This window comes from Gobius niger, assembly GCF_951799975.1.
Source record: "Gobius niger genome assembly, chromosome: 12".
NCBI lineage: Eukaryota > Metazoa > Chordata > Actinopteri > Gobiiformes > Gobiidae > Gobius > Gobius niger.
The window spans coordinates 16,712,098-16,739,424 of NC_136863.1; the positions used below are offsets into that span (position 1 = coordinate 16,712,098).

The following is a 27,327-nucleotide window of genomic DNA, read 5'->3' on the forward strand; positions in this document are numbered from 1 at the left end:
CGCTGCTTTCCTCTCACAAACAACATCGTCTAAAGGCTCAACATGCAGATCTGGTGCATGATTAAAGTTAAAGTTAAAGATTCGGAATACTTCTGTATGAATGAGTTTGAATATTACTATTAAACACAATAACTATGCTTTCTTGCTCTTTCATTTTGATGTCACAATTGCTAATATTTGGTAAGGTATCCAAGAGTAGGGGAAAGAAACACCAGACCCAGAAGCCTAATCTATTCCCCAGCATAGATCAACTGGCCCTCAAGATGATTTGGCCCAATGTAATCTTTTTGTGCAAAAAAAGGAGGTATTTGTGCGTATTGGACCTTGTAGTGAGCCAGCAGCTGTTTGAGTGGTCAGCATGGCGCTTTTATTTCCGATCACGGTGGTCTCTACAAAGCTCCAGGATCAATTGTTTTGTAGGTTTTCTGGTGAGAGGCTCGGTCAGCAGTGAAAACCTTCCAAACAATTGATCCCGTAGCGTCATAAAGACCACAGTGATGGAAAGCAAAGGCACCATACATCCGCTGGGGCACTACAAGGTCAAATACGCACAAACATCAACTTTTTTTTTTTTTCGCATAAAAAGTTGCATAATGCACCTTCAAAGTAATAGTACAAAACAACAACAAAAAACACAAAATTAAAACAAATATATATATATTATTATAATAGGCCCACGACCAACTGAACTTGCCCCTGTCCTATCAGTATCCTAAAATCCATGAAAGTAAAGCAAAAGAAACAAAATATAAATTATTGATGCAACAACGTCTGGTAATAGAAAAACATTGGGCTAGACCGCAGAGCCCAGGGCGCCTCCTGTGTCTGTTTCCGCCCCCCTGCCCGCGCTCCCAGCTCTCATTGGCCCCTGACTGATATCGCAGGCGTCTCCAGGTCGGACCTCCCATGATGCCCACGGAGACGTCCTGTCAGCTCCTCAGTCCTCTCCTTAATCAGCTGTCACATATCACACAGTCAGCCTCTCGTCTCCGCCTCGGCCCCGTCCCGCGGGCCTCTGCACTGCAACATGCATGTCACTGACCACACCGCACACAAGCCCCAACAACTGCATTTATCTCCATCCGTCACACACTCACTGCTCCACTTTCTATACCCATTTTTAATCAGATCAATAACTCATTTGACTGGTCGCACTAGGACTCACATATAAACCTGCAAAAGGAACAAACTCTGCTGAATCCCTGTATGAATCATTAGGGCTTGGCGATATGACAATAAAAATCAAATTGTGTTTTGATCTCTGTGTTTAACTTCTTAACCTCTGCTTTAACCCTGGCATTTTCTCCAGTTCGGCTTTACCCAAATCTAAAAGTTTCCCAACTGGAGAGCAACGGTGTGACTCCTCATTTGAAAGACCGAAGAGAATAGGATGATTCCAGCTGTGTTGATTTAGTGGACTAGTGTTATGAAAGACAATACAAAAATATAAGTACACATGAAATTGTGATCAAATTGATATTTAGAAGCAAAAAAAAAGATTTATATTTCATTATTCGTCTTCTTTGTACTAATCTGAACTTGTGTTCCTGTATCGTACGCCACGGGAGCTCGACTCTCCCACTCGCTGGCTTTGGTAAACAAGGGTCTAGCATCTATAGTGGCGGGCTGCATCTCCACATCGCTGCCCATAAATCAGCTACAGTTCATGATGATGGAGAGCTGGTGTTCCCCTCTTAATGACAGCAAAACACTTGGCCACTCCGTCTCTCTGTCAACACCGCTGCGCGTGTGTGCGTGTGTGTGTGGTTTATTAATTCATTTATCTGCTAATGTTGTGCAGCTGGGGAGAGCCAGATAGTGGGATGTGGGGGGGCTTGGATGAGAGGCGAAACGCAAAAATAATGACGGGTCCAGAGTGAAGGAAATGTGCAATTGTTTAATCACCTCCGCTGCTGTTTCTCCATCCAGACGCACACGCACTTGTCTAAATGATTAGTGATTAGCCCGTGAACCCACTGGCAGACAAGACAGGACACAATGCATCTCGGAAAGCCATCAAAACAAACAGCGACCAAACTGTTATTTAGAATCTCTCTCATCTTGGACAGGCGACAGCAGGTGAAGTGAGCAGCGGCGGCTCGCTAAAGTTTTTGCCAGGGACTCCTGTAGATATCCAGCAAACAGGGAACTTTCTCAATTGCATCAAGACCAGAGTTTTTCCACACTGCCCGGCTAGGTGCCAGAGAGCCTGATAAACAATAGATGAGGAGCAGGATTATTTGGGATGTCCAACTTGACAAGGCACTTCCACTTTTGCCACTATTGTAAAAACATTTCTGCTGAGGTTTAGGTGGGTTTGGCAGCAGAAATCTGAAGAGGTCACAAAGTTGCTTTCAAATGTTTACCACTCAGTTTCCGTATTTTCCAAACTTAAAATCAACCATTCTTCTACTTGCACCAGAACAATATTCTTGCCTTATCTTTATACTGTTTTGGCTATCTGTCATTTACGTCAATCTTTTAGCATGCAGATATTATCTATCTCCATGTTGAATTGAAAAAAAAAAAAAATTAAACAAAGTTCATATCTACAGTGTCTGGACTGTGATTAATTCCTCCTTAGCTGCGTAATCCCAGCCATATGTTTCCCCTATGTTTATGATTTGTGAAGATAATAAACCCTGCTGCTTTAGGCTGTTTAGACATCCCTCATGTTCCATTGTCCTGTCTGAGCAGACAGGGTTTCCAGTCCAACAGAGCAGGGGCCTGGTCCCAAAGGCCTAGCCCCACAGAGCTGCTGCAGCGCTAACACACTTACACTCACTCACACAGTGTATAATGTGGAGGGAGCACCCAGGGGCCCTAGTCCTACCGCGAGACAGGAGGAACGGATAACGGGAGGCTGGCAGCATGATCTAAGACCACAGCTGGTCTGATGTGACAGAGTAATGTGGTGTAATTAACAAACACACGAGCACTTTTCATGTGCTGGTGTTTGATTTGAGAGAGATATTCAAACTGTTTAACAAAGAAAGCTCAACAGTCAAAACAATGAGGGGACAGTAAAGGACTGCTGTCATCGTCAAAGGCCAATTTCATGTTTTGGAGAAGCAACACTTTACACACTGATGCTTAGACAAAGACAGTATTTCAGTGTTTTGACATATCTGTACAGGACTGAAACCAAATATAGAGAGTGTAAAGCGATGGGATGAAACAGGAAGCAGCCTCAGCAGGGAAAGAGGAAGAGGAGGGTGCACAACAATAGGGCCTCTGGGTCTTGCTTGTGCGGGCCGCATCGTAGGGGTGCAGTCTTGCATCTCTCCCTCTGTCTGCCTTTAACTGCTCAGTCACACACCTCGCACAGCGGGACCGAGGACCAATAAATTGGGGAATGCAGGTTTATATGAGCAGCGTGGCGCACATGTTGAACTCTGTGCTTGTCCACTCGGGGCCGCAGGTAAGCACTGCTACTCCCAGTGAATGACAATACTTCTTTTGTGTGTTCCCGTGGCCCGTGGCCTTTTGTATGTACAGTGTGACGTGTGGGTGTGTTTTCCAGGCAGGAGACACAAAGTCTGTTTAATCCACAGAAGACCTGGACACACAGCACAGCACGCTAACACAAGCTCAGCTCACACAGTAACATGCCGACGCTGGGGCCTGCTCCTCACCACACATGGGTAATCCATCCACCAGCTCACTCAGAGGGGTGCAGCTGCACAGACAAGGCTCTGAGGATGGATACATGTGAGGGAAGAAACATGCATGTTCATATCACACCACAGAAATGCATGCATTTGCCTGATGGTTCACAGATGAAAGCCTGATGTGACACTGCACAAATGCTACATGGAGTCCTGTTAACTTAACTACAGAAACAGACTTTAACTTCAGACGCTTTCAGCAAAAAGTGACCAAGAAAAGCATATTTTTACTAAATCAAGAAAAACCTTAAATTGTGGTTGTGCGTGCGAGCCAGTTATTTGAAAATACATCTTTTATTTTAACATCTTTTTGCATCAGCCTTTACAGTGAGTGGACACTAGTGGTGCTGAATCAAGTCATTACATCATGCAATGTCTAAATCTCAAATGTAAATATTTGCGATGCTTTATTATACTGCTCCGAACTCCTCTATTGGTGGATGCGCACATAAAAAGAGCAATTATTATAGGCAGTGGTTGGACTGGAAAGAAAAGACAAGTCGAATTGATACTGCTGTCGAGGAAAATGGCAAATTGCTGTCGAACTGCACGGAAAAGCTCATGAGGGTAAGTGAGTGACACATTATAGTCATGTATGGCTTGTTCTTGTGTGTAATCAAAGTCCACATGCTCCGTTTACCTCTGCCTCCCAGATACTCCCACTGTGGAGCATCTTTCTACATTTCCGAGATGTCGCTGCAAATACACTAAGCACAAAGACATGAAAGGTGGCAGGTCGGGAGCCGCATTTAAACTTCTAATGGCGCGCGCCCACAGTGTGCTGCACGGCTCTCCCAGGACCTCCTCTGCACGCCCATTCTCCTGATCTCTCACTCCCCCTCCATCCCGCCGACAGGTCCATCAGACGGGAGGAGGCGGTGGCAGGTAGAAGGGCCGCGGAGACGAAGCCGAGAAAAGAGAAAGGAAAAGTGCAAAAAAAAAAAAAAAAGACCTAATGATCGGCCGACCCCCCGCTCCTGCTAAAACAAAAAAGTCAAACCGCAAATGGATGTGGGCAGAGGTGCGGCGCTGAGTGCGAAGCCACAAAGAAACGCGTGGCGCTTCATCTACATTAACGGGAGGACAAAAGAGCTTGGGCGCTTTTGATGCAAGGTCGGCTAATTTCTGAAACACATCCGGGAAGAAGAATATTCCTATGAATGCACGGGAGCTGACGCCATTTCCAAGCAATTTGTTCAAACATATTAAACAGACTTACATACTTAAAAAAAAAAAAAGTTGTATGCAAGAATGCTTCAACTAAAGAAAAGTTTCTTCCCAAAAAAAAACACAACAGTATTTAAAAGCCAAAAATGCGAACTCTATACAGAAATCTCTTAATGACCCAACACTGAGCTTTTCCGCCTGTTTCAAACATAACCATAGCCTTGGCTTCAAAATTGGCATCATAAACAAACCAGGAAAAACAACACTAGCAATACCAAAGAAAAAAAAAAAAAAAAGGCGAACTGTCAACAACAAGAACAAAAGTCGGAGTAAATGCAAAACGTATCACAATGGCACAAATCACATGTGTTTGCGGAAATAAACATGGACCAAAGGCTCAGCGGCTCGAGCAAAGTTAATTATAGTTTCCCAACAGAGCCAACATATGTACCATAATCAGTTTAAGAAGGAAGCGAGAGCCAGGTTTTTGGGGTCATAGTCTTTTGTGTGACGCAGCGGCGACGACGTCTGTACCGAGAAATGTCTTGGTGTGGAGTTCAGCAGAGGTGAGGGGCTTCGCTGACACAGACTTGACTCATAACAAGGAGGACATGTTGTTTTCCGTCCCGCTCTAATTTAAAGCAGAATGAAAGACACTGAATAAACGCATTTGTGTCGGATTGATGACATCCGACACAAATGCATAAACGTCGAATGAGTGCAAAAAAAAAAGTGGTCACATGGGTCTCTTTCCCCGTGGTATGAATTAGAGATGCACCGATCCAGCTTTTTTGCTACCGATACCGATACAGGGGTTTGAGTATCTGCTGATATGCCATATGAACCGATACCAAGAGACTTTCTTAAAAGTGTCTTTCTCTGAGTGAAAAATTTAACTGACTCGTTTCTCCATTTTAAGATCAATAAAGTCATATTTTATTCTCATGATGTTACAGCTCAATTATCAATTATATCTATTGATAAACTAATAGATAAACATTTAACAAGGATCACTGGACTTTTCTACACTAATTATCCTTGGGTATATGACAGTTACATTAATATAAACAACTCACATGAAGTGATCGGATTATTACAAATATGTGAGTTCAGTTATGTCTTAAACTAAATTACAAACACTTGGCTTCAGCAGTGGTTATTTTTATTTTATTAGGCTTCTTTAGTTATTTCTATCATAGTTTCTGTCCCAGCCTTGATTAGTTTTCGTTAGCTTTAGCATGCTATTGCTGATGTGGCATTTTGCGCGGCAATCAAAAATACATTTGCAGAGGTTCTCATCTTTAATATGATATACAGCATGCCCATCTTCAATTAGATTTAGGTGATGAAAGTTGTGTTTTTGAGGCGTTTTGAGCCAAAACTGGCATCGGTTCAGTATCAGATATTTGTAGCTGATATCCAATACTAGTGCATTCGTTTAGCCTGAACGTAGCCTCTTAAAAAAAGTGTTAATACAAAGAACTTCTGGAAGGCTTGTTAACGCCCCGGGTCTTGTTCATCCATCTCGCCGGTTGCTTGTGCGGCAGGTGATACAAGTTGTACAGATTATCTTGGCGAGTCATGCCAGATAAGAACATCTGCTCATTGCAAACATTTAAATGTAAATGGGAAACGACTGGAGGAGGCCGCGTGCGAAGCAGAGGCATAATTTAGCGGGAGAAAAGGCGGAGGTGGGACGCAGGACTGGAGGGAGGACCGGAGGGGGGTCTGATGAAGGGAGCGTGCGGGGGGGCCCCAGATCTGAGCCGGAGCACTCCTACCTCGGAAAAGAGGGATTTGCTCTCGGCGGGAGGGATGGAGAGACGAGGTTGAGGCAGGAGGACCACTGAGAGCACGGAGGGGGTGATGGGGGGAGGGAAGGGGAGGGGGGGAGCGAGTGTACCAAGGTAAAACAGATCAAGAGAGATTTATCGCACAAATCAGAAAAATGTGCAGTTAGCGAGGAGGCCCGAACTCACACAAAGCAACCACAATGCACTGGTGTTAAGACGTAATATGACCTTACAAAGGCTTCAATCACACACTGCCAGGTCCCGCTTGTTATAGCAACAGTAAACAGTGCTTTAGTGGACTAAGGGCAGTGATCATGTGCACATATAGGATCAAAATGTTTACAACACTACTTTCAACTAGTTTCATTCAGTTTTCATTTCCTGTTGTTTTCCACTAAACAATCGACTGTCCACAATGATGAGTGATACAATGGAACAGAATAACAGCAAACAGGACCAGTTTGTTCTACCTGCTCATTTATGACAAACATGATTCAGTCAGTGTGGAACAGCATAAAAAGCTGTTCTTGTGTGGAACGAAAACGAGGGTGAAAACGTAAGAAAAATGTGACAAAAAAAGTGACACAAACGTGATGGAAAACACGACAAAAAAAGCAATAATGGGAAAAAAAAAGCCACAAAAAAGTGACAAAAAACAAAATAAAGCAGAAACAAAAGAGCCACTAAAACGTTCTAGACAAGCAACAAAAAAGCTTCAATAATGTGACAAAACAGGGGCAACAGCGTGACAAAAAAAGCATCAGTTTTCTTTCAAATGAAGCCTTACACTGTTGCGCTCTAGTCAAGAAGCTTTTGGATTTGGGTAAGGCTGAACTGGAGACAATGCACTCGATAAGAGGTTAAAAAGGCCTCGAGTCCAAGTCTTCAGTGTGCCAGTCCAATCTGAAACCAAGTCCAAAACATCACGGTGCAAAAGTCAAAGCCTCAAGCCCTCAGGATGACATCTCTACACTCTATATTACAACTCAATGCTAAAAAAGTCATGTATTTTGTCGACATGGAGACCAGTAGTTCCCAGTCATCATTATTGCCAGGCAACCATGTTAGGCCTAAGTGCCCTGTGCCTCTAGGCCTGAGGTACTGTTGATTATTTCAAAAGAGACAAACTTTTGTTTATTCGTACAAACATTGCCACGTGTTTAAGCTAAAACTAAAGCACTCTCAAACTCAACTTCCCTTTGACCTTTGAAGAACCCGTGCTGGTGCCCCTTGCGGTTTAATGGGAAAACACGGACAGAGAGACAGCTGCTTCTGACAGGACGGCAATAATGGCTCCACCCAGGACCTCCGCCCCTCCACTGTCCCGGGACCCCACTGCGACTTCACCCACACAACTTTTTTTCTTTTCCTTTGACGGGCCTGTACATTCCTGTCTCTTCCGCAAGTCCAATAGCACCGACTCCACTGTTTCCAGACTGTCCCGACATACATCACATCCTCCTCACCACATTAAGAAGGTCACAGGGGCCAACTTTGTCTTGCACTCTCAATTTATTCATGCTAATTGTCTCGGATGAAGAGAGGAGCGGCTTTAAAACTTGCTTACACTCGCCAAAGCTAATTGAAAAATGTGTCGGAACAAGGAGATTCCACTTTTGTGTCTCGTGCGCCTTATTCTGCCATTTTTTAAACTCAATTAGCAAATTAGTTCCAGCTTTCTGAGCGATAAACTGTGGCTTGGGAACACATCAACACACAAACCACATTTCATTAGAGCCGTGCAAGTAACATACCAACCAAGAGCCTGATGAGGTATACGTATACGTAATTAAAAGGGATAACATTGTTTTCTCAATACATAGGGGGTATAAGGAGTTTTTACAGTAAAATGATGATGTTACAAGTGCGTTAAGTGGTATGCTCTGGTTTAGATGTAGTGTTTACCACTCTGGCTTGAAACTCTGGTAATATAACAAGGGCCTTTTCAAATGATACAAGTCATACACCAGTGTCTGCGTACACTGATGTATGACTGGGTGAGTGGTTCCTTGATGTAAAGCGCTTTGAGTGCCTAAAGCAGCTAGAAATGTATAAAACAGGACTAAAACGAGGCTACAATCTAAAAAATCTAAAGGTTTACAGCCTATAGGCCAGTGTAACGCCTCATCTAAGGCTTCTAAGGTTCTTCTGCTTTTTTGTCACATTTTTGTCATGATTTCATTGCTTTTTTGTCACATTTTTGTCATGTTTTCATTGCTTTTTTTGTCACATTTTTGTCACGTTTTCATTGCTTTTTTTGTCACATTTTTGTCATGTTTTCATTGCTTTTTTTGTCATATTTTTGTCATGATTTCATTGCTTTTTTGTCACATTTTTGTCATGTTTTCATTGCTTTTTTTGTCACATTTTTGTCACGTTTTCATTGCTTTTTTTGTCTCATTTCTGTCACGTTTTCATTGCTTTTTTTGCCACATTTTTGTCACATTTTGTATGTAATTTAATGTAACTAAGCCACAAAAATGCGGCTAAAACATGTCAATCTTCACAAGGAAGAAGCTTAGATCAGTTTTGCAGGTCTTAGCTTTCAAATGAGGCGTTACACTGTCCAATAGGCTGTGAGCTCCAGTCAAGAAGCTTTTGGATTTGGGTAAAGATGAACTGAAGAAAATTTGGGGTTGGAACATGAGGATCAGGTGTTGGTTAATGTTAAAATACTAAATGATGAGTCTGAATAATGACCAAAACTTCATCAGTATGCATCTAACATTATACTGTATCACTGTCCCCTGTATTTTCATGATAACTTAACTGACTCCGCAGACATTAAGGCAGGAACTTGCAAAAGGAGCATCAAGTGTCCCAAACCCCAGAGTAGAGCTCAGCCGCGTGCACAAACAGCAGCAGGATAAAGCCCGGCTGATCTGTGTGGACCAGACTGCTTTCAGGCTCTTTAAAAATGAAACCGCACACTCTCAGGCGCTCAGTGGTGTATTTTGACAGTGTGTGATGACCGTGGGTAAAGCACTTAAGCTGCTGTAATTAGCCTGATCGCCGTGGCGACTGAAGATGCTTTCTTTCATCCGCTCGCTTCACAGACGGCCGCAGCGCAGACAGACAGGAAGCGACTGGTAACACACAAGACTGACGTGCGCACAAGGCCTTAGAGGCGCTGGAGTTTTAATATTCAGACGATGCCAGGTATAGGCTGAATATAGAGGGATGTAAATGCTGCTTGCTCAGGGTATGACGAAGGTATGTGTTTTTGAGCGCCCGCATTGATTAAAACTCAGTGGCTACTACTTTTGGCGTCCAGTACTGCTTCACAGAGTAGGACGGACATAATCTGTAGATGTTGAACGTTATTGAAAAAAACAAAACAAAGGAACGATTTGCAATAAACTCATTTTCCTAACACATATCTAACGCCCTAATTCTTTACATGGATGAGTTCACAACTTTCAGGGGGCAAAATTAAGCTTTATTGCCATCGTAATGCTAACAATAGCTCACAAAAAAAATCACACAAAAAGAAAAAGCTTTGTAATTAGCTGCACAAGGCAAAGGTCTTTTTGCTGTCACACTATACCGAATAAAACGCACTTCATCCCACTGCAAGAAACTGTTTTAAATCCCCAAATAAATGTGTTTCCAATTCTAATATAAAATGACAGAAAAAACATTATGAATATGAAAGAAAGAGAAAATGGGAGGAGGTGTGGAGCAGTGGAGCTGAGCCAGAGCTAAACAAAGAACTACAGTAACAGTCCACTGGCCACACAGCTGCTCTCTCTGACTGTGAGGGTCCCCATAGGTGTCCACCCTTTCAGCGCACGGCCTGCCAACTCATAAACCCCCAACCTCCGCCGCCAACAAGGACTACTGCACTGTGATTTGTCCCTGAACTGAATTATTATGATTTAGCTCAGAAAAACATATTCATTAAAAAGAACTGTAACTACTTTGCCCTTTGTCTGGTTTGCGCTTAACAACTGTAGAATCTGCATTATGCCTAAAATGTAAAAACAGAATTCACTGAGACACTTTTTTTCTTATTAACCCATGTCGAATCTTAAAATCAGCAAAAGTAAGTCAAACTATACAGTATATTATCAGAATATTTAATTAGCTGACATGTAGCGGGATCCTGCTGTTGTAATTACAGGTGTCGTTGACAACGGACCACTTTCACAGTCTTTGGACGAGACAAAACCGAAAAATCTTGAAAAAAAATATTAGAAAACAAAACGTATACCAAAACATTTCCAACTTGAAAATAGAACTTTATAAAATCTATCTGGTTTTATTTAATGCAAAAAAAATATGTTTAAATTCATTACAGCAAAAGGGCCCGTTATCATAGGCCTTTTACGCTTTCCCCTCTTTCTTTCAAAATGATTGCGTTCTAAAATTGGAGCCGTAATACAGGACACAGACGGCACATTTCATGAGTCAGTTTGCACATACACCAGCCCATGTATTTAATTTAGTTTGTGCAACAACCTATCCCTCACTGTATGTATGGTGTAATAACAAAAGTAAAGCAGCGCTGATCTGTATGCACGGTGCACGGCTCGTTTATGTCTGAGTGCCCACAAAACAGAGGTGAGAGTGACAGAGTGAGCAAATGAGAAGAGGAGAGCGAGCGGGCGAGTGAGGTGATGATGTGTTTGGAGTCTGCATCTGCATGTCAGTGTGTGTGTGTGTGTGTGTGTGTGTGTGTGTGTGTGTGTGTGTGTGTGTGTGTGTGTGAGCTCCAGGTGCTGGGAGCGGAGCGTGTCCCAGGGCAGGGACTGCAGGGGTCCCCGGACTCCCCCTCGGCTTCCTGCTAACGAGACACACGCACACGGGCAGCGGGCGCATCGATCAGGGCAAGGCTGAGGGTCGCACTGCGCCCCGTTAGCCCACCACAGAGGACCGAGAGCCCGGGGGCACGCTCACCCTCCGCCTACACGGGCTGCACAAACACACTCGTACATACATGCAAACAGGACCGTCTCATCTGGATTCAGCCCTGAGCGAGTGCTTATGCTCCTCACATACTGAAGAGGCTCAAACTCGCCGCTGACCGCAAACAGTTTACCATAGCAACAAGTCGAGAACACGCCGCGCTGCTGCAACACAGGATGGGAGGGGGTATCGCTGGTGGTCGTCAAAATCTATACCATGGAAGTTTTGCATACTGGCACATGCTATCAAGTCAGTCTACAAAATACTGTTGCTTCGAGAAAAAGTTAGTTTACTGGAGCATTACTATATTGTATGTTTTATTCGAGGATTTAATAAAACAAATGATGAAAACGCAATCAAATACCCTTTTAAATTATGTAGTTATACAATGAGACAGCAGAGGGCACACAATCGACTTCTACTACTGCAGTGAAAGGAATTAATTCACGTGGTAGAAATAGCGATGATGGATGATCGGCAAACACGCAAACTGAATTTGACCACGGGCCTGATCGGTGCAGGTTTGGTGAAGCTGGCTGACTTTGAAACTTCAGGATTACTTTGATTTGACGTATACCGGAGTGTGGGCTTACGTTTCAGTGCACAAAGAGGAAGACAGACTGATTAATATGCAAGATTGCTGAAACATAAATACCACTCTAGTTATTTTTTTGAAGGGGGGGTAATATTACAATGTGGATAAAAACTCAGAAAAGTCAGTGTTGCAGAATATAATATAATATGCTGGCCGAGTGAATGTTCGCTTGTTACTAAGTTGTGACTCTTTCTACGCCTAGTTAGAGTGGGACATTTGTATCCTTTTACATTATAACATGGATGGCCCTATATAAATCCATCTTTTCTGGCCAAAATGTGTGACTTCTGTATCCTCAGCGGAGTGTCCTTTGTCTTTTATAAGGCGAGCTGCTGACTCTGGTCCACTGGGGTTGGCTCTCAGAGGTTGCTTCATCCTCCAGTATGGTACAAGTCAGTGCATTCCTCACTACACTGGACTGCATGTACTCATGTGGATAGGGGATTTTGTCTTTCGGGCTGACGTGTTCTGTCAGTGAGCAGTGGGATAGCATCATTATGTTACGGTGGGAAATACTACAGCGAGTGCAAAGGTGTAGGCTGAGTTACATAACATGCGATAGGCAATGTGTAATTAAGACTGAATAGTATGCATTTACGAGGACAGCCCACACAGTCATACAAACCAGGCACACGCCCGTTGCAAATCATTACAGGGCATTACACACGGTTGTTTAACTTAGTGTTTGTCAGTGTTGCAGGGTCCAATCACATGAAATATAACTCACAGTCTTAAGAATTTACAAGATTGTTCGCATTGTTCTAGCATTGTTTCAGTTTGTGGACAGCCAGATGTTCTTTGAAATCCAAATGTTCTAGCCTTTATCAGGCAATCATAGGGCTGCAATATGAGAGACTGAAATATAAACAGCTTTAAAGGTGCATTATGCAACTTTTTATACGGAAAAAAAAAGTTGATATTTGTGTGTATTTCACCTTGTAGTGACCCAGTGGCTGTATGAGTGGTCAGCATGGTACCTTTACTTTCCATCACAGTGGTCTCTACAACGCTCCAGGATCAATTGTTTTGTAGGTTTTCTGGTGTGAGGGTCCGTCAGCAGTGAAAACCTTCCAAACAATTGATCCTGGAGCGTCCTAGAGACCACTGTGATGGAAAGCAAAGGCACCATGCTGACCACTCAAACAGCCGCTGGGTCACTAATGGCCAAATACACACAAATATCAAGTTTTTTTTTCCGCATAAAAAGTTGCATAATGCACCTTTAAGAATTCCCTGGTCTAACTACAGCTTTAGAACGTTTTATAAATGATTAATCCCAATGGAGACTGAAAAACATATTCAGAGGATTACTTTACCTAAAAATAAATAAATTAATAAAATTGCAATATGGATTTGATTGCAATTATTTCATTATAACAATAAAATGAGCTTAAAAATAAATTTAAAAAATAACAGAATGCCTAAAACTAGGCAAAAAAGCTAAACATACCCATCCTACAGCTGAGCCATTATCCACTAATTAATGGCGTCTGATAAAGCGGTTGAACCTGGACTGTGTTGTAATATGAGGAAGTCATTAAGGAGAAATGTGGTTTTACAAAGCGTAGTCTCATCTAAGGGGTATTATTAGAAGCTGAAATAAAAGACACAGCAGGAAAAGAGCTGAGGGATGCAACAATACATGAGTAAGCATCCGGGCCAGTTTTACAGGTTAAAACAGAATACACAGGAACATGTTTTACTTCAGCCCTGGGCTAAAGTGCACGAGGAAAGAGTTACAGTGAGGGAGACGAAGGAGGGGCCGCAGGCAGGGATGGAGGCTGCCACAGGCCAGCTCCTGCTCCCATGCTCTGCTGTGTGGACCGGTGCGTGTGTGTGTGCGTGTGTGTGTGTGTGTGGGAGCGGCCTGTTTGTGTGGATGAATTATTCAGGTCCACAGAGAGGGCAGCCTGCTGCGGTAATGAGGAGGACATGCATTGATACCAAATATTGCTGGTGGGAAGCTATCGATTGAACAACCATTTGTCCAAACTTTAGTGTGCGATCCAGGGCGGTCTGCGGCCCTTTACAGAGAGTTACAGACAGTTGGACAGACGGAGAGACTAAACTACTGCATAATGCGCTGGCTTACAACAGGAATACTCAATATGATGGCAGCACGCTAATAAAGAGCACACAATGTATTTCCACGGTTGAGAACTAGAAGAAAGTTCAGGCCACAATCATTGCAGAAAGTTGAAGAAACCAGCTCATACGTAGTTAATAAAATGTACATTTTGGTCTCCTTTGTTATCTGGTTTGGATTGTCGGAACATGGGAAATAATTTAACACGGACAAAAACAAGCATCTATTTTCACCATTTGCTGAATTACAATATCTATATCGATTGCAAATGACTGTACCGATGTGTCTCTAAAAAGGGCCTGAATCCACAGAAAACATTGACGATAAAAGTTACCATACCTTTTCTTTGTGGTGTCACAATGTCAGATATTCCAGGTTAGGGAGAACACAGGGGAAATTATGCTTCAGCCCGAGCCCCTAGCATTGTGTAGCCATGTGTGTGACTGTGAGTGTGTGTGTGTCTCTGGGGTGAGAGTGTTACCGTAGGGGAAGTGGACAGACAATGAAGAGCAGGAGACAGCGTTGGAGGGTTCAAGGGAGAAGGAGGCATGATGGAGAGTGGGACAGAGCAACGGGGATTAACATGAGCCAACTACAGCCTCCCGATCAACCGGTCCCAACGCTTCTCATTACACAGGCAGGACTTAACATATTCTGCACTCAGATGGATGACTGTTTTAACCTGCGCCTGTTGTCACCAGCACACCTTAGACCAATCTCTCTAGACCTCTGTTCGGCTGAAATAACTTTAGGCTGGTGTATCAAAAATATATGTGTGACAGCAGGTGAAAAACTTCAAATTATATTTTCCTGGTATTACGTGTTGAAATAGTCTCATTTGTTATTTGGGCCTTTGAGCGGGAATGTGCAGCCGTTTCAGTCTTGCTTAAAGCCTAAAAAGTTTAATTACATAAAATCTACAAATATATATTAAAAAGATGACCCACAAAGGTCGCAGCAAAAAGTGTGTCACCACAAAATGAAGATAAAATTGGGCCCTACAATCAGACCAGCCATGTAGGCATTTCTCAAAGTATCCCATACTGCACTTTGATGCAATGGGCAGCACTGCGTGAAACACTGATTCTAAACTAGGCTAAACAAGCTCTATCTGGTTATAGCGTTCCATGAAGTGATTGAATATTAACCATCAGCATTCAAGTCTGTCAGATTGGACTGAATAGATGTTCTGTCCAAGAAAATTCTTTATGAATAGTTTTAAATCCATTTGAGCAGGTAAAAGTGGCTGGTGTAGCTGGTCTGCAATCAGGGCTCAAGTGGCTTATAGCTTTGGTGACATACAGACAGTCAAAGCTTGTCAGCTGATTGGTCTTTAGCGCCCATCCAGGTGACTGACGCCAGTGCTTTATTCTGCCCTTCCTGTGGCACTAAAAGCCCAGATTGAAAATAGAATGGTGGGAGGCGTTTCCAGAGACCTTTCAAAAAGCTCAATTGCTTTTGGCTCGGCGGTAAGTCTGACACAAAGTGGCGCTGGGAATCAAACCCGCTGCAGCCCTCGGAGCTGCCGCAGCGGGCACGTGAGGTTACCCTCGCACACACACGCACGCCCACGCCAATCATACACCGAGTACACACGCTCACAATTAGAGTACACACAATTACTGCCAATCACACAGGGCGACCCATTCTCTGTTCTATTCTTTGTGTCACAGCGCCTCTCACGTAGCCCCCCGCCCACCAAAACACCCCAGGCACCGACCTCGGCCTCTCCTTCACCTGTACAGGTCTGTAATTACTGTGTGACATGGGAAAGGCTAAAAACAGACCCCCAATTACGACCGCACTGACGGAACATGGAAGTGTTAAAATGTGCGTTTAACAGGAGGACATATAAGGGGCCGCAATGTTAATTTGTCATGAAGTCAAACTTACACTACAAACATGCTTATCATTGTAAAACAGGTGTGAATAATATATTAGTTCAAGAGAAAGTGAGCATTATCCCCCCCACTAATAGTTGCAATAACCCAAACTCATCATTTCATCATATTTTCAAGTTCATACTGACATTCAGAAGGAAAACTCAGGGTAACAAATTCCAAATGTGCTCATTACTGACTATGTCCAACACTGGCCCTGATTTTTACATCTTTCTAGTGTAACTCACGGAGCATGCTTTTGCTGGCCAGTTGCATCTAGGACACGCCCCGCTCCTCAACTCCAAAGAAAAAACATCTGGACAGTTTCCAAAAGCACTATGCATCACAACACACACATACCCAGAGTCTAATGAAGCCCCGGTAGTGACGGAGGAGCAGCGGGGAGACAGTGTACGTCTATGTGTGTGTGTGTGTGTGTGTGTGCGCGTGTGTGCGTGTGCGTGTGTGTGTATGCGAGTTTGCGCGTCTCCGGCGGGATAATTATGGCACTCCTCGGCAGCTGAGCGTGCCAGATGTACAGGGAGAAGGAGGAGAGAGGGAGCAATGCAGCGGAGAGCAGGCGCCGCGGCACCGGCATACATTACCAACAGTGTGTCGGCGGATCGGGTCGGACACGGGAACATGGGAGTGTGTGTTCAAAACTCATGTCCATGTTAGAAGACATTACCCTGCGAACAGTGTGTGTGTGTGTGTGTGTGTGTGCGTGCGTCTTCTTTGGCATCAGGGCTTTTGTTCTGTGCCATCCACCATTAGCAGGTTGGCACTGTGGCAAATTACCATCTCTCATTCCAGAAGCTATATGTTTGACTAAAGGGTGCAAGTATGAGAGGTGAAGGACAGAAGGTCGGATAGTGATAGTTTACAAGTACTCACAGTGTACTTGTAAGTAGAGATTTGGGAAAATTGTAGCTTTATTTGTTTCAATCAGGACAGACGTGTATGATTGAAGCTGCTTTTTAGATAAGGAGGGACTTTAAATAGTGATGAAAGTTAATCAAAATTGCAATCTCAACTTTTGTCGATCTCCATAATCATTGTTGCTTTTAAATCAGCAGGTCTACACTTAATCCTGTGGCTGTAACGGCACCATGATTGGAGTTTGGAGTAGAACAAAAGAACATTTTTGTCAGCGTTCAATGATACTGGAGTGGAAAGCATACACTTTTTGTTTGAGCTGAAGTTCATTCCGTTGAATTAGTCCTACTTTCTTGTAGATTTTTCTAGGTAATTACCATCTCATTATTGATTCCATGAATATTAATTGTTTATTATAAGTACTGTAGCTACAATAGCAAAAACACGGTAATAACCCAACTTTATTTCATAAATGTTCTTCCCCCCCCCCTCAACTACAGAGATGTATTTCACACTTTGTTCACTCAGCAATGACTGTGATCTATCACCAGCCTGGTCCAATTATGCACTTTTTACACTGACTCTTCCAAAAGCAAAGAATCAAGGCAGAAAGAGGAACAAGCAAAACACGCCTTCAAAAAACGCAGAGCTCTCAAAGTAAGCGCTCCGCAGAAGGCCGGCTTTGTCACCTCTCTCGCTCAGGGGGAACCAGCGCAGCGCCCGGGGAAATTACTGCAACCAGAATGCATCGATTTGTCCGCGCCGATGTGCATGTGTGCATTCCTCTGTCTGTTTGCGGGGTTGTTTTGTCACAAGGCCTTTGTACAGCAATAAAGAGAACAGGCCGCTCGACATCTGCTTAGAGGCGGCAGCATTACACTGTCGTTTGAACCGCACTCTGCTCCTCGCTTCATTTAGAGCTGCTTTTCCCAGTCTTTTGTTGTGTAATTAAGAGCCGACAAAAAAAGAAAAAACTCAACCTCTCGCTGCTTGGCTTTGGGTCACGCACCTCACACTGTGCTGCTGCTGCATCCCCTCCTTCCTGTGATTCCCTTCAACAGAACAGTTTGCACAAGTGTGTATGTTTATATTGTTAGAAAAAGCATCTGTGGAGCAACATAAATCACAACAGAGAGGGTTGGTGTGATTCATCAGGGGCAAAAAAGTAAATGAATTACTAGAGGTAAACCAGCAAAAAAAGATCTACAAATGCGAGCATAGATTTGATTGAATTGTTGACTTCTAATAGTTAATACATTTTTAATCAATCATTACAAATCAGTTAAATGTTTTGCTCCTCAACAAACACATTCCTTCAGTTAACTTCAAATTACTCCAGACAATACTCCACCAATTGTCATTCTAGTCCGGCCTAAACTGGCAGAGCAAACCCGCATATTGCTTTTTGCAGTTTTCCGGCCAAATGCTTCCGCTTATGTTCCTCAGTTTGTTTTGCTCTCACTCACTGACATGACAAGCTTTATTAATTAGCCTTCATTTGCAAAAGTCTGTCTGACACAATCAGCTTGAGACGTAATGGACCAACCACTGGCAGATGTACGAGGCATGTATTCTGTCAATGAATATCGACTTGCAAAAACCTAATAATAATGATGGCAGTCTTATGTACAAGCTTATTATAGATTGGGAGACGCAGAGACACAGTCAAACTACACGTTTAAGACAATAGTTTTCCACATCAACCTAAATCAAACTTTTTATCATGTTTTCAATCACTACATAATAAGAACTATATACTTGCCACTGTTGAGTGTCTCTCAAAGATTTCCTGCCATTACAAGAAATAATTTATAGACTTTTCTCATTCAGAGTATGTGTATATTGGTCACCCGGTTTGTCAGCAGAGCTCTCACCTGTCCCGAACAGCTGGCCAGTACACAGCTGCTCCAAACTACCCTGAACTACCCTGAAAACTCCCACGGTGAACTGACATTTGTGTTTCTCTGTCTGTCTGGCACTCGCTCCCTCTCTCTCTGTCGGTTCAAACAAGGAGAGCAAGGTGACCCTGAATCGCAGCCTGTGTCGTGTGTGGATGTGTTTGTGTGTTTGTCCCAGTAATTAACACCAGCCACTAATGAAGTCCAGCTGCTCGGCGAGAGGACTGAGCTCCGGCCAAAACCCGCTCCCATCCCCTGCCCCCCCCAAGTCTGCATTTATTCATCTCACTCACTTTATCTCAGCCCATTGATCTACATTCGTTTGTCTGCGCTCCCCCCCCTTGTCTGTGGCTCTGTAGCGTTTGCGAGGCGTCAGGCTGTTTGGGCCCCCGCTGTTCGACATCAGTATGAATCTAACTCACTTCATCTGGAATCACAGCTCTTCCTGACAGCATCCTGCTTTCACAACATCTTCATTTGTCTCCTCAACCTGTTCAACCAAGAGCCACATCTACTACACATGCAACGGGCTATTCTACATTTCAGTGATGTAGCAAAATATTTGCTCCTCTGTCGTCACCTTCAAGCTCAAGTATCAATATTTTAATAATGAATGTCTGACCAGGTGAACCCAGGTGATTTACATCCCTGACTATACAAGGAAGATACACTAGGAACCATATGTTTACGTACACTTCTTTTTCTCCCTGTCTAACATGAAACCATAATTAACTTTTATTTGTTTTAGGTCAATTGGAATGTTTTTGTTACTTTTCACAAAGTCAGTTTACATACATTAAGATTACTATAGCCCAGATGACGATGTCATGACCTTTGAAGCACAAGTCTTCTTGGATGCAATTTCAAGACACATGAAGGTGCCAGGTTCATTGGTTAAAACAATGATGGAAATGTCATCATACAGATCAGAAAGAAGGCGGGTTCTGTGCCCCAGAGATGAACATGCTGTGGTCTGAAATGTGAATATCAACCCAAGAACAAATGCAAAAGATCTGGTGAAAATGTTGAAACTGGTAAGAGTTAGTCATTATCCAGAGTGAAACCAGTACTGTACCGACATGGGCTGAGAGGATACTCTGCCAGGAAGAAGCTCTTACTCCAAAAGAAACACAGTTTGGAGTTTGCAAATGAAAAAAAGGAAAAATACTTTTTTACAGACATATCCTATGACCATCGTCACGTTTGAAGGAAAGGGGAATCTGGCAAGCCTGAGAACACCATTCCAACTGTGAAATAAGGGGGTGGCAGCATCATGCTGTGGGGTTGTTTTGCTGGAGGGACTGGTGCACTTCACAAAATAGATGACATCACGAAGAAAGAACACTATGTGGAAATATTGGAGCAACATAGACATCAGCCAGGAAGTTAAAGCTTAGGCACAGATGGGTCTGCCAAATGGACAATGACCCAAAGCAAACTGCCAAACTGGTTACAAAGTGGCTTAAGGATCACAAAGTCAATGTTTTGAAGTGGTCATCACAACGTCCTGATCTCAATCCAGTTGAAAATGTATGGGCAGAGCTGAAAAGGCAAAGGCACGCAAGGTAGCCTACAAATGTGGCTCCGTTACACCAGTTCTGTATGAAGGAATGGACCAAAACTCCTGCCAATTATTGTGAGAAGCTTGTGGAAGGAAATCCAAAACGTGACCCAAGTTATACAGTGTAAAGGCAATCCTACCAAATATTAATGAAATGTTTTGGTTTTGTAAAAAAAATTCTAATTGACCTTAAAAAAAAAAAGTAAAGTTAATTCTGGTTTAATGTCAGACACTGAGAAAATGTGTCTTTTTATAAAGTGTATGTAAACATATGGTTCCCACTGTATCTGTTTTTCGCGACCCCCACCAAGCACGCTTTAAATATAAACGACAAAGAAAATATGCCTCCACATGATTTGGCGACTCGGCGAAATCAGAGCAACTGCGTTATTTCTAACATGCGAGCAAATGTCTCTACATAATCTCTTCTTGTTTATTATATTAAATCAGTATTGCATGCTGCAGGAATAGCCTACTAGCCGTGTTAAACAGAAGTGCCTGAAGGAACCCCACTTTACACAGAGCTGTGAAGTGAGTGCTAGACACATTAAATTAGAAACATCTAGCCGTACAACTACTAATCAAACTTTATTGTAAGCAATGGCAAAAAAATGGGAGATCAATACGAGCAAAACCACTCACTACAAGTTCTAATTACATCGACTTTCTTCAGACATCTTCTACAGCACACTCCACACTAAACAAATGCACTTCCTGTCTGCCATTCAAACTTTGCCCTGAGCTCTCACACAGATCTAATGACATAATGATTATCCGTTTAGCCCACTTATACGTAGAGCCTGATTGTGTTACTGTACAGCCCGAAACACACACAAACACACACACAGTCCCTTCTCACACACACATACATTCACACACAGCCGTCTCCGCTCCAGCTGTGACAGATGTGCCTGTCACTGGAGAAAATGAATTCAGAATAGTTAGTGAATTAAGCAGGGAGTTAATTGTTGCTTGGCCCCTGTTTATGAAGCGCGTAAAGCCGGAGCGCCTTGTTTGTCTTGTGAAAATTAGCCAGCAGAGATAGAGCGAGCCTGTTCTCTTTAGCAGCTGGTGAAGCTACACCTGGAAGGGTTGAGACCGAGGAAAAAAAAAAAACGGAGGAGGAGAAGTCGGGAAGGAAAGGAGGGGGCTGCACGGCACACGTTTGGTCAGCTTTTACAAATCGCACATCTTAAATGCATAGCGCTGACAAAGACATCACTCGACGACTTCTATACTTGAGGGGGGTCCATGTAGCATGTTAGCGTATACTCTCCCAGGCAAACTTCAAAACATGACACGCACACATACGCCGTCTTATCCTAGAAGGCCCGCTCCCAGTCTATTTGTCAGTGTGTCCTATTAGGTTTCCAAACAGCTTGTAATGACTGGTAATAAACTGCAGAAGAAGGAGAAGGTAAATCAAGCGAGAAGACGACAAAATGAGCTCTCCAGGGGGGGCAGCGCGCTCCCAGTAATACAAACACACACAAACAATGACTCGGGGTGTAAATATCCAGCCCGAATTGGCGAAAAAAGAAATTGGCAGGTTACAGACATTAACTGGGAAGAATAGGACAGTCGGTGATTTACAAAGTCGAAAGAAAATATGATGAAGGAATGTAATTCTGAAGCAGCCCACAGCTTAGAACCAATAGACCCAAGAATAGAAAGTGTACAAGTCAATCATGTTATAGATACACTGAATACTGTACCAATATAGTATGGAGGGAGGGGTTGACCTCGTCCTTGGTAGCACCTATTCTAATTCTAAAAAGTTATAGTGCGTTCTAGCCACTCATATCAATGTAGATCCTGTATGTCTTAATTTTATGGCGCGCGTGAAGATTGCTTATGGCACATCTTTGCCTTTTATCCTCCCCTTTCTTCTCGTCTCCTTCATCTATGCCTCTGTGGTGTTTCCTCTCCTCGGTCCCATGTCCCCTCATCATGGCTACCCCCATCCCTCTCTCCCCCCCCCCACTTCTTCGGGTGCCACGGCTCGCTGGCTCCAGGTGGCGAGGGAACGAGGGAGAGAGGGTAGGGAAGGAGGCAGGGAAGGATGGATGGAAGGATGGATGAGAGACTGGGAACTCCCGAGGACCAGAGGGGGGTGGAGAAAGCGGGGGGGACGTCCCATCATCTGTTCGCATGCTCATATCATCACCGCACACCAAATTCAACATACAGCTAACAACCCGTTACAACGCGTGAGCTCCACAGTCAAGTGGATCAGCAAACCTGCCCATTACTAATTACAGATATAAAATGTCTTCAAACTCTAAATGTTTCTGCCGTGAACCAAGTTGGATGCATCAATATGTTTTTTTTGTTTTTTAGCTGGCTTTCCTTTTCTTCATTTGCCATTTTAATCACGACTTCTTTTACCTACTTTGAATACATCAATACATGAATAAAACAGTGTGACAAATTGAGATTGTTGTAACTTTTATAATATGAAATCAGTGGTTTGCCAATGAATTCTTTTCGTACACAAGTGCATAAGAGCTTTAGCTGCCGTAATTTGTTTTTCTTTTCATACAGTAGGGCATTATTAAATCTGAATATCTTTTAATATCGATTGTAGACCTCTGCATTGCTCAGTTTTGTGATAGTATTGCAGCGTGTTTGTTATTACATTGCCAAACAACAGTTATATATGAATCGATATATATTGTATTGTGACAAAACTGGCAATTTACACCTTAATAAAAACATCTCTCGATTCATGTATAATAAAGGCCAGAATCTTTTCTTAAAAAGAGTTTATTTTTGTTGTATAATTAACTACTTAAAGCTATAAAGTTCAGGCATGGGCATATTCGAAATATTTTCTCATAGTTACTGGAAAATAAATCGATAATTAAATCTATTCCGCATCTTGATTCACACAAGTCTACATTTTCTGTTGCATACATTAATACTGTCGAGCTAGGGATGGAATGATATCGATTTAACGTTACCAGAAATCTGCTATTTTGGGGGGAACAAGCAAACATTGTCCAGAGACTACAGCTAATTGAAATTTTAAACAGAGAAAAGAGCAACAACTCCACTGGCTGCTGGATCACGTCAGGTCATGTATCTTAAACATTGCAAGGTCCAAATGCTTTTATGTGAACGACAACTTCAGTATTTTACAAGTCAAAATCTCTATTAACTTATTATTATGGAATGTGACAGAAAGCAAAATAATAAAAACGTTTTTGACGAGGTAATCCAGAGCTCGATACACCACTTAGCGCCTTGTCATGGTGACCCTGACCTGACCCTGAAGTGTACAGTGAATGAAACGTTTCCCTCAGTACAAAGCACCAGCCCTACGCGGCAGCACAGACACAGGCTCTGCAGTGTGTGGCTTATTAGTTCAGGTGCAGCAGGGCAGAAGGGAACAGCCACTACCACACTAGCCAGTGGCAATGACACACACACTCCGCACCGACTCGCTAACATACACGAGTGAACCTTCATCCACATTATCTACCTCCATTGACTCTAAAAGCTTCTTACTCGGCTCATTAAGTCTTCAGTGACACAAAATAACCGCACCAGGCCTCGGTAACTAACACACACGTGCGCACACGAGGGGTAAAGCGCGTGCGCAAAACAGGAAGTGCGCTGGAGGAAGGAAGGGGACGCTGAGAGGCACACAGCCCTGGGGACGGCTGCTTAGACAGCAGACAGACATTACTAGCCAAGCACATCACACATTTGACTGCGGGCTAATAGGCAAGCCTGAGTGAGTGCTCTCAGATGGCACCAACCTCCGGCTACAAAATAAAAGCTAAATAAATTTCGAGTTAATGCCCTGAAGAGAAAAGCTCAGTTTAGGAGAGTGAAATTATTATGTTAGTAAGAAATATTGATTTTGCTTAAAACTAGGCTTGGACAACGCAATACCATACGATCGATGATGTAACATGACACAATATCTTCATCACATGAAGGCACAATATCACAGAATCACTGCTGCCTTCCTTCTGACAGAGATTTACGCATTTCTAACATAACTTATAACAAGAACACAACTTTACTTTGACTTGTTTTAGTCCTGATTGATGTTTTTCGATTCTTGTTTTGACACAATTTAATGAAGCAAACCAATATTTACAATTTATTAAAACATACTGTGAAGAAATGATGAATACATTATCGCAATATTCAAGATGGCTAACTTTTTTTCTTTTTTTTTTCTTTTTTCTTTGGGATTGGGGTTTGGAGAGTCAATTACTGATTAACAAAATAGTATTAGAGACATTATCATGTACTGTACATTACAATGGAATAAAACTTGATCTCTACGCTACTACTCTCTCGGACAGCTCCTCGTCTTTCCGACTGGCACATGTGTTTAGATGCTAAGGGTTTCGTCTCGACACTATTAGAGAGCACTGATGTAAATAGGTAAGTAAAGCTCATGCTGCGGACACATCATTAGCCAGCAGTCTCCGCAGGGAGCACTTAGATCCAGGTGAGTGGCCACTGGATACCTCACAGGCATTTGCTATTGTGTTGCCAGTGCATGTGAGCGTGTGCGTGGGCGCGGGTGTGCACGTGTGGGAGGTGTGTGTGTGTGTGGAGGGGAGGACAATGAAACATGCAGCTGGCAGCGGGGATTGGGGGAGACTGAGGACTGAGGTGAGGGGTAATTGTGCAAAGATTTGGGGGGGGGGGGATGCCTTCTTAATGAATACTGCCATTTCGTTTACAGTGAAGGAAACTAAATACCGCCTCCGATTTCCATGCAAATGTGCTTACTCTTTTACCAACTAGTCTACTTTTCGTAAACCTTTCAAAAAGCACAATGCTCAAAAATGAGATGCGAATGGGCAAGCAGTGGGACAAGGGAGGGCTGTCTCGCTCAAGGTGTGGGCTAGAGGTACAGAAAGGGAACAAACCTTGCTGACAGGTGGGTTCATCTATTGGCCATCCAATAGGCAGGTGGGGATGGGGAAGCAAGAAAATGGGTAGGGTTAGTAAGACTTTCACTCAGTATGTTTACATGCAGCAGAGCACAACTGGACTTTGCTCATGACTTAAGCCGTAAGGGAAATGTTTCAATCCAAGAAATTGACTGTGACTTCACTCAGGCTAATGTGCTTTCAAGTTGTCTGAATATATGCAATTATCTGTACAAATGATTTGGGTGTGCCTACATATAAACATACTGAGAGAACGCATAATGATTCTGTTGAGGGGTTAGAAAGCTCACTTACACTTGCTGACAACTTTATTCCAGTTCTACGAAGAAGCTAACTCTGCAAACCATTAGCAGCTCTGACACAAAGGGTGAAGTGAGTGACAAAACCAGCCTGGTGTTAGTTGAGTGTAAAAGTATCAAATCTATAGACGACCTCCTCCACTCTCAGCAGCTGGTCTATAGCAGCTGTGACAGGCTGACACATGTATAATTACACTAAAGCTCACCTCTTAATGCCACAGTGGTAAAGGCTACACAGCTCAATGCAAAGAGCCAGTCAGCTAATAAGACTTCGCAAAAACCTAAGCATTACACAACGGAATCAGAGTGATATCCACCATAAAACTGCTTCTCTCATGTTCACTATTGTCTTTCACATAATGTTTGCTTAGTCAGAACTTCACGTGTAAATGTTTGAAATGTGGACTCATGAACATGAAATATTTTGAACATTTAAATTTATGACAAATATTTAAGTAAGTCACGTTAATGATAATTATCGTGTCATGATCATTTAAATAACGTTATTAGTATTGAACTAAGGAAAACCCAGGTACTGAACACAAGCCACAATATACAATGTGTTTGAAAAGAGAAGAACGAGGCTAAAAGTATTCTGTCATGGATACTAAATTGATCAAAATGGATGAAGCCTTGAAAAGTGCACATTTTACCACTGTTGCAAGTGTAAACTGCAGTGTGGTGTTTCCTGTCAGGAAAAGTGCACAGTAGCGTACCCACGCAGAGATAAAAACTCTAACTTCTCTGTCATTGCTCTGCTCCGGCGCTGCTGCACCACCCTCCGCTCCTGCACTCACTATTTTTTCTGTCATGTCTCATCTCCACGCTAACCCCCTCACATCTCCTCTTTGTGAGAAGTCTCCCCCCAAGTGAGCCCAGCCAAAAACACAAATAAATAGTGCCTATATTCTGCCTTCAGATCCACTTCTCCAGCCTTCAGCGCCTTTCCCACCTGCTCAGCAGTGTTCAACACAGCCAGCTCTGTGATTACACATCCGTGCGCTCAGGTGGGACATGCTCACAGCCTCCACACACCAAAACACACACAACACCACACAAAATAGTTCCAGAAAGATGCTACTGTACATAGGACACACAATAACCTAGCAAAAAGGCATTTAGTGGACCTTCTTACAGCATTAATGAATGTACAACACAACATCATAATCATTGGTGCTTTACTGCCACCTTAATGGCTGGTGTCAGACCTGTCATTCAGGGTTTGAATTCTCCTCTGCTGCTACGACCCATGCGCCAGTAAGTTTGTGCCGTTTGTTAAAATCTTTTAATTACTCATTACACTACAGAAAAAAGGTGAATTATTTTTCTTTAACTCATGAAAATGCAATGCGTGAATTATATAACACATCAATCTTTAAGAGCACCCTAGAACTATGTTCTCTTCGTTTTCTGTTGCCCTTTTGACCTCCTTGCTTGAATTCGGTTTGCCTCCTCTGGTGTAGTGCTCCTGTGCTCTCCCTTCAGACCTCCACAGCAACCAATGACCACACAGAGCTTTAATTAGGTCCTGGCTGTTAAAGCTGAGGCTGGCAGGAACCCTCCCTGTGAATCACTATCAGCTGAAGATGGAAATGTTCAGGAGAGTTGTCATTACTGTCTGGGACTGTGGCTCTGTTTTTTTTTTTTTTTCGTTCCTACATAGATGCTGAAGGG

At 43.0% G+C, this 27,327-nt stretch overlaps 1 protein-coding gene across 2 annotated transcripts in view; it reads right to left on the reverse strand.

Moving 5' to 3' along the window:
- Nucleotides 1-27,327, reverse strand: part of znf423 (zinc finger protein 423) — a 118,650-nt gene that overhangs the window by 30,935 nt on the left and 60,388 nt on the right. The window contains exon 19 of one of the 2 annotated variants that reach the window (XM_079567484.1): nucleotides 25,331-25,351. The exons of the other annotated variant lie outside the window; for it this stretch is intronic. Within the exon in view, the coding sequence (XP_079423610.1) occupies nucleotides 25,331-25,351 (21 nt within the window). The remainder of the gene's footprint in view (nucleotides 1-25,330; nucleotides 25,352-27,327) is intronic. 2 annotated transcript variants of the gene reach the window in all.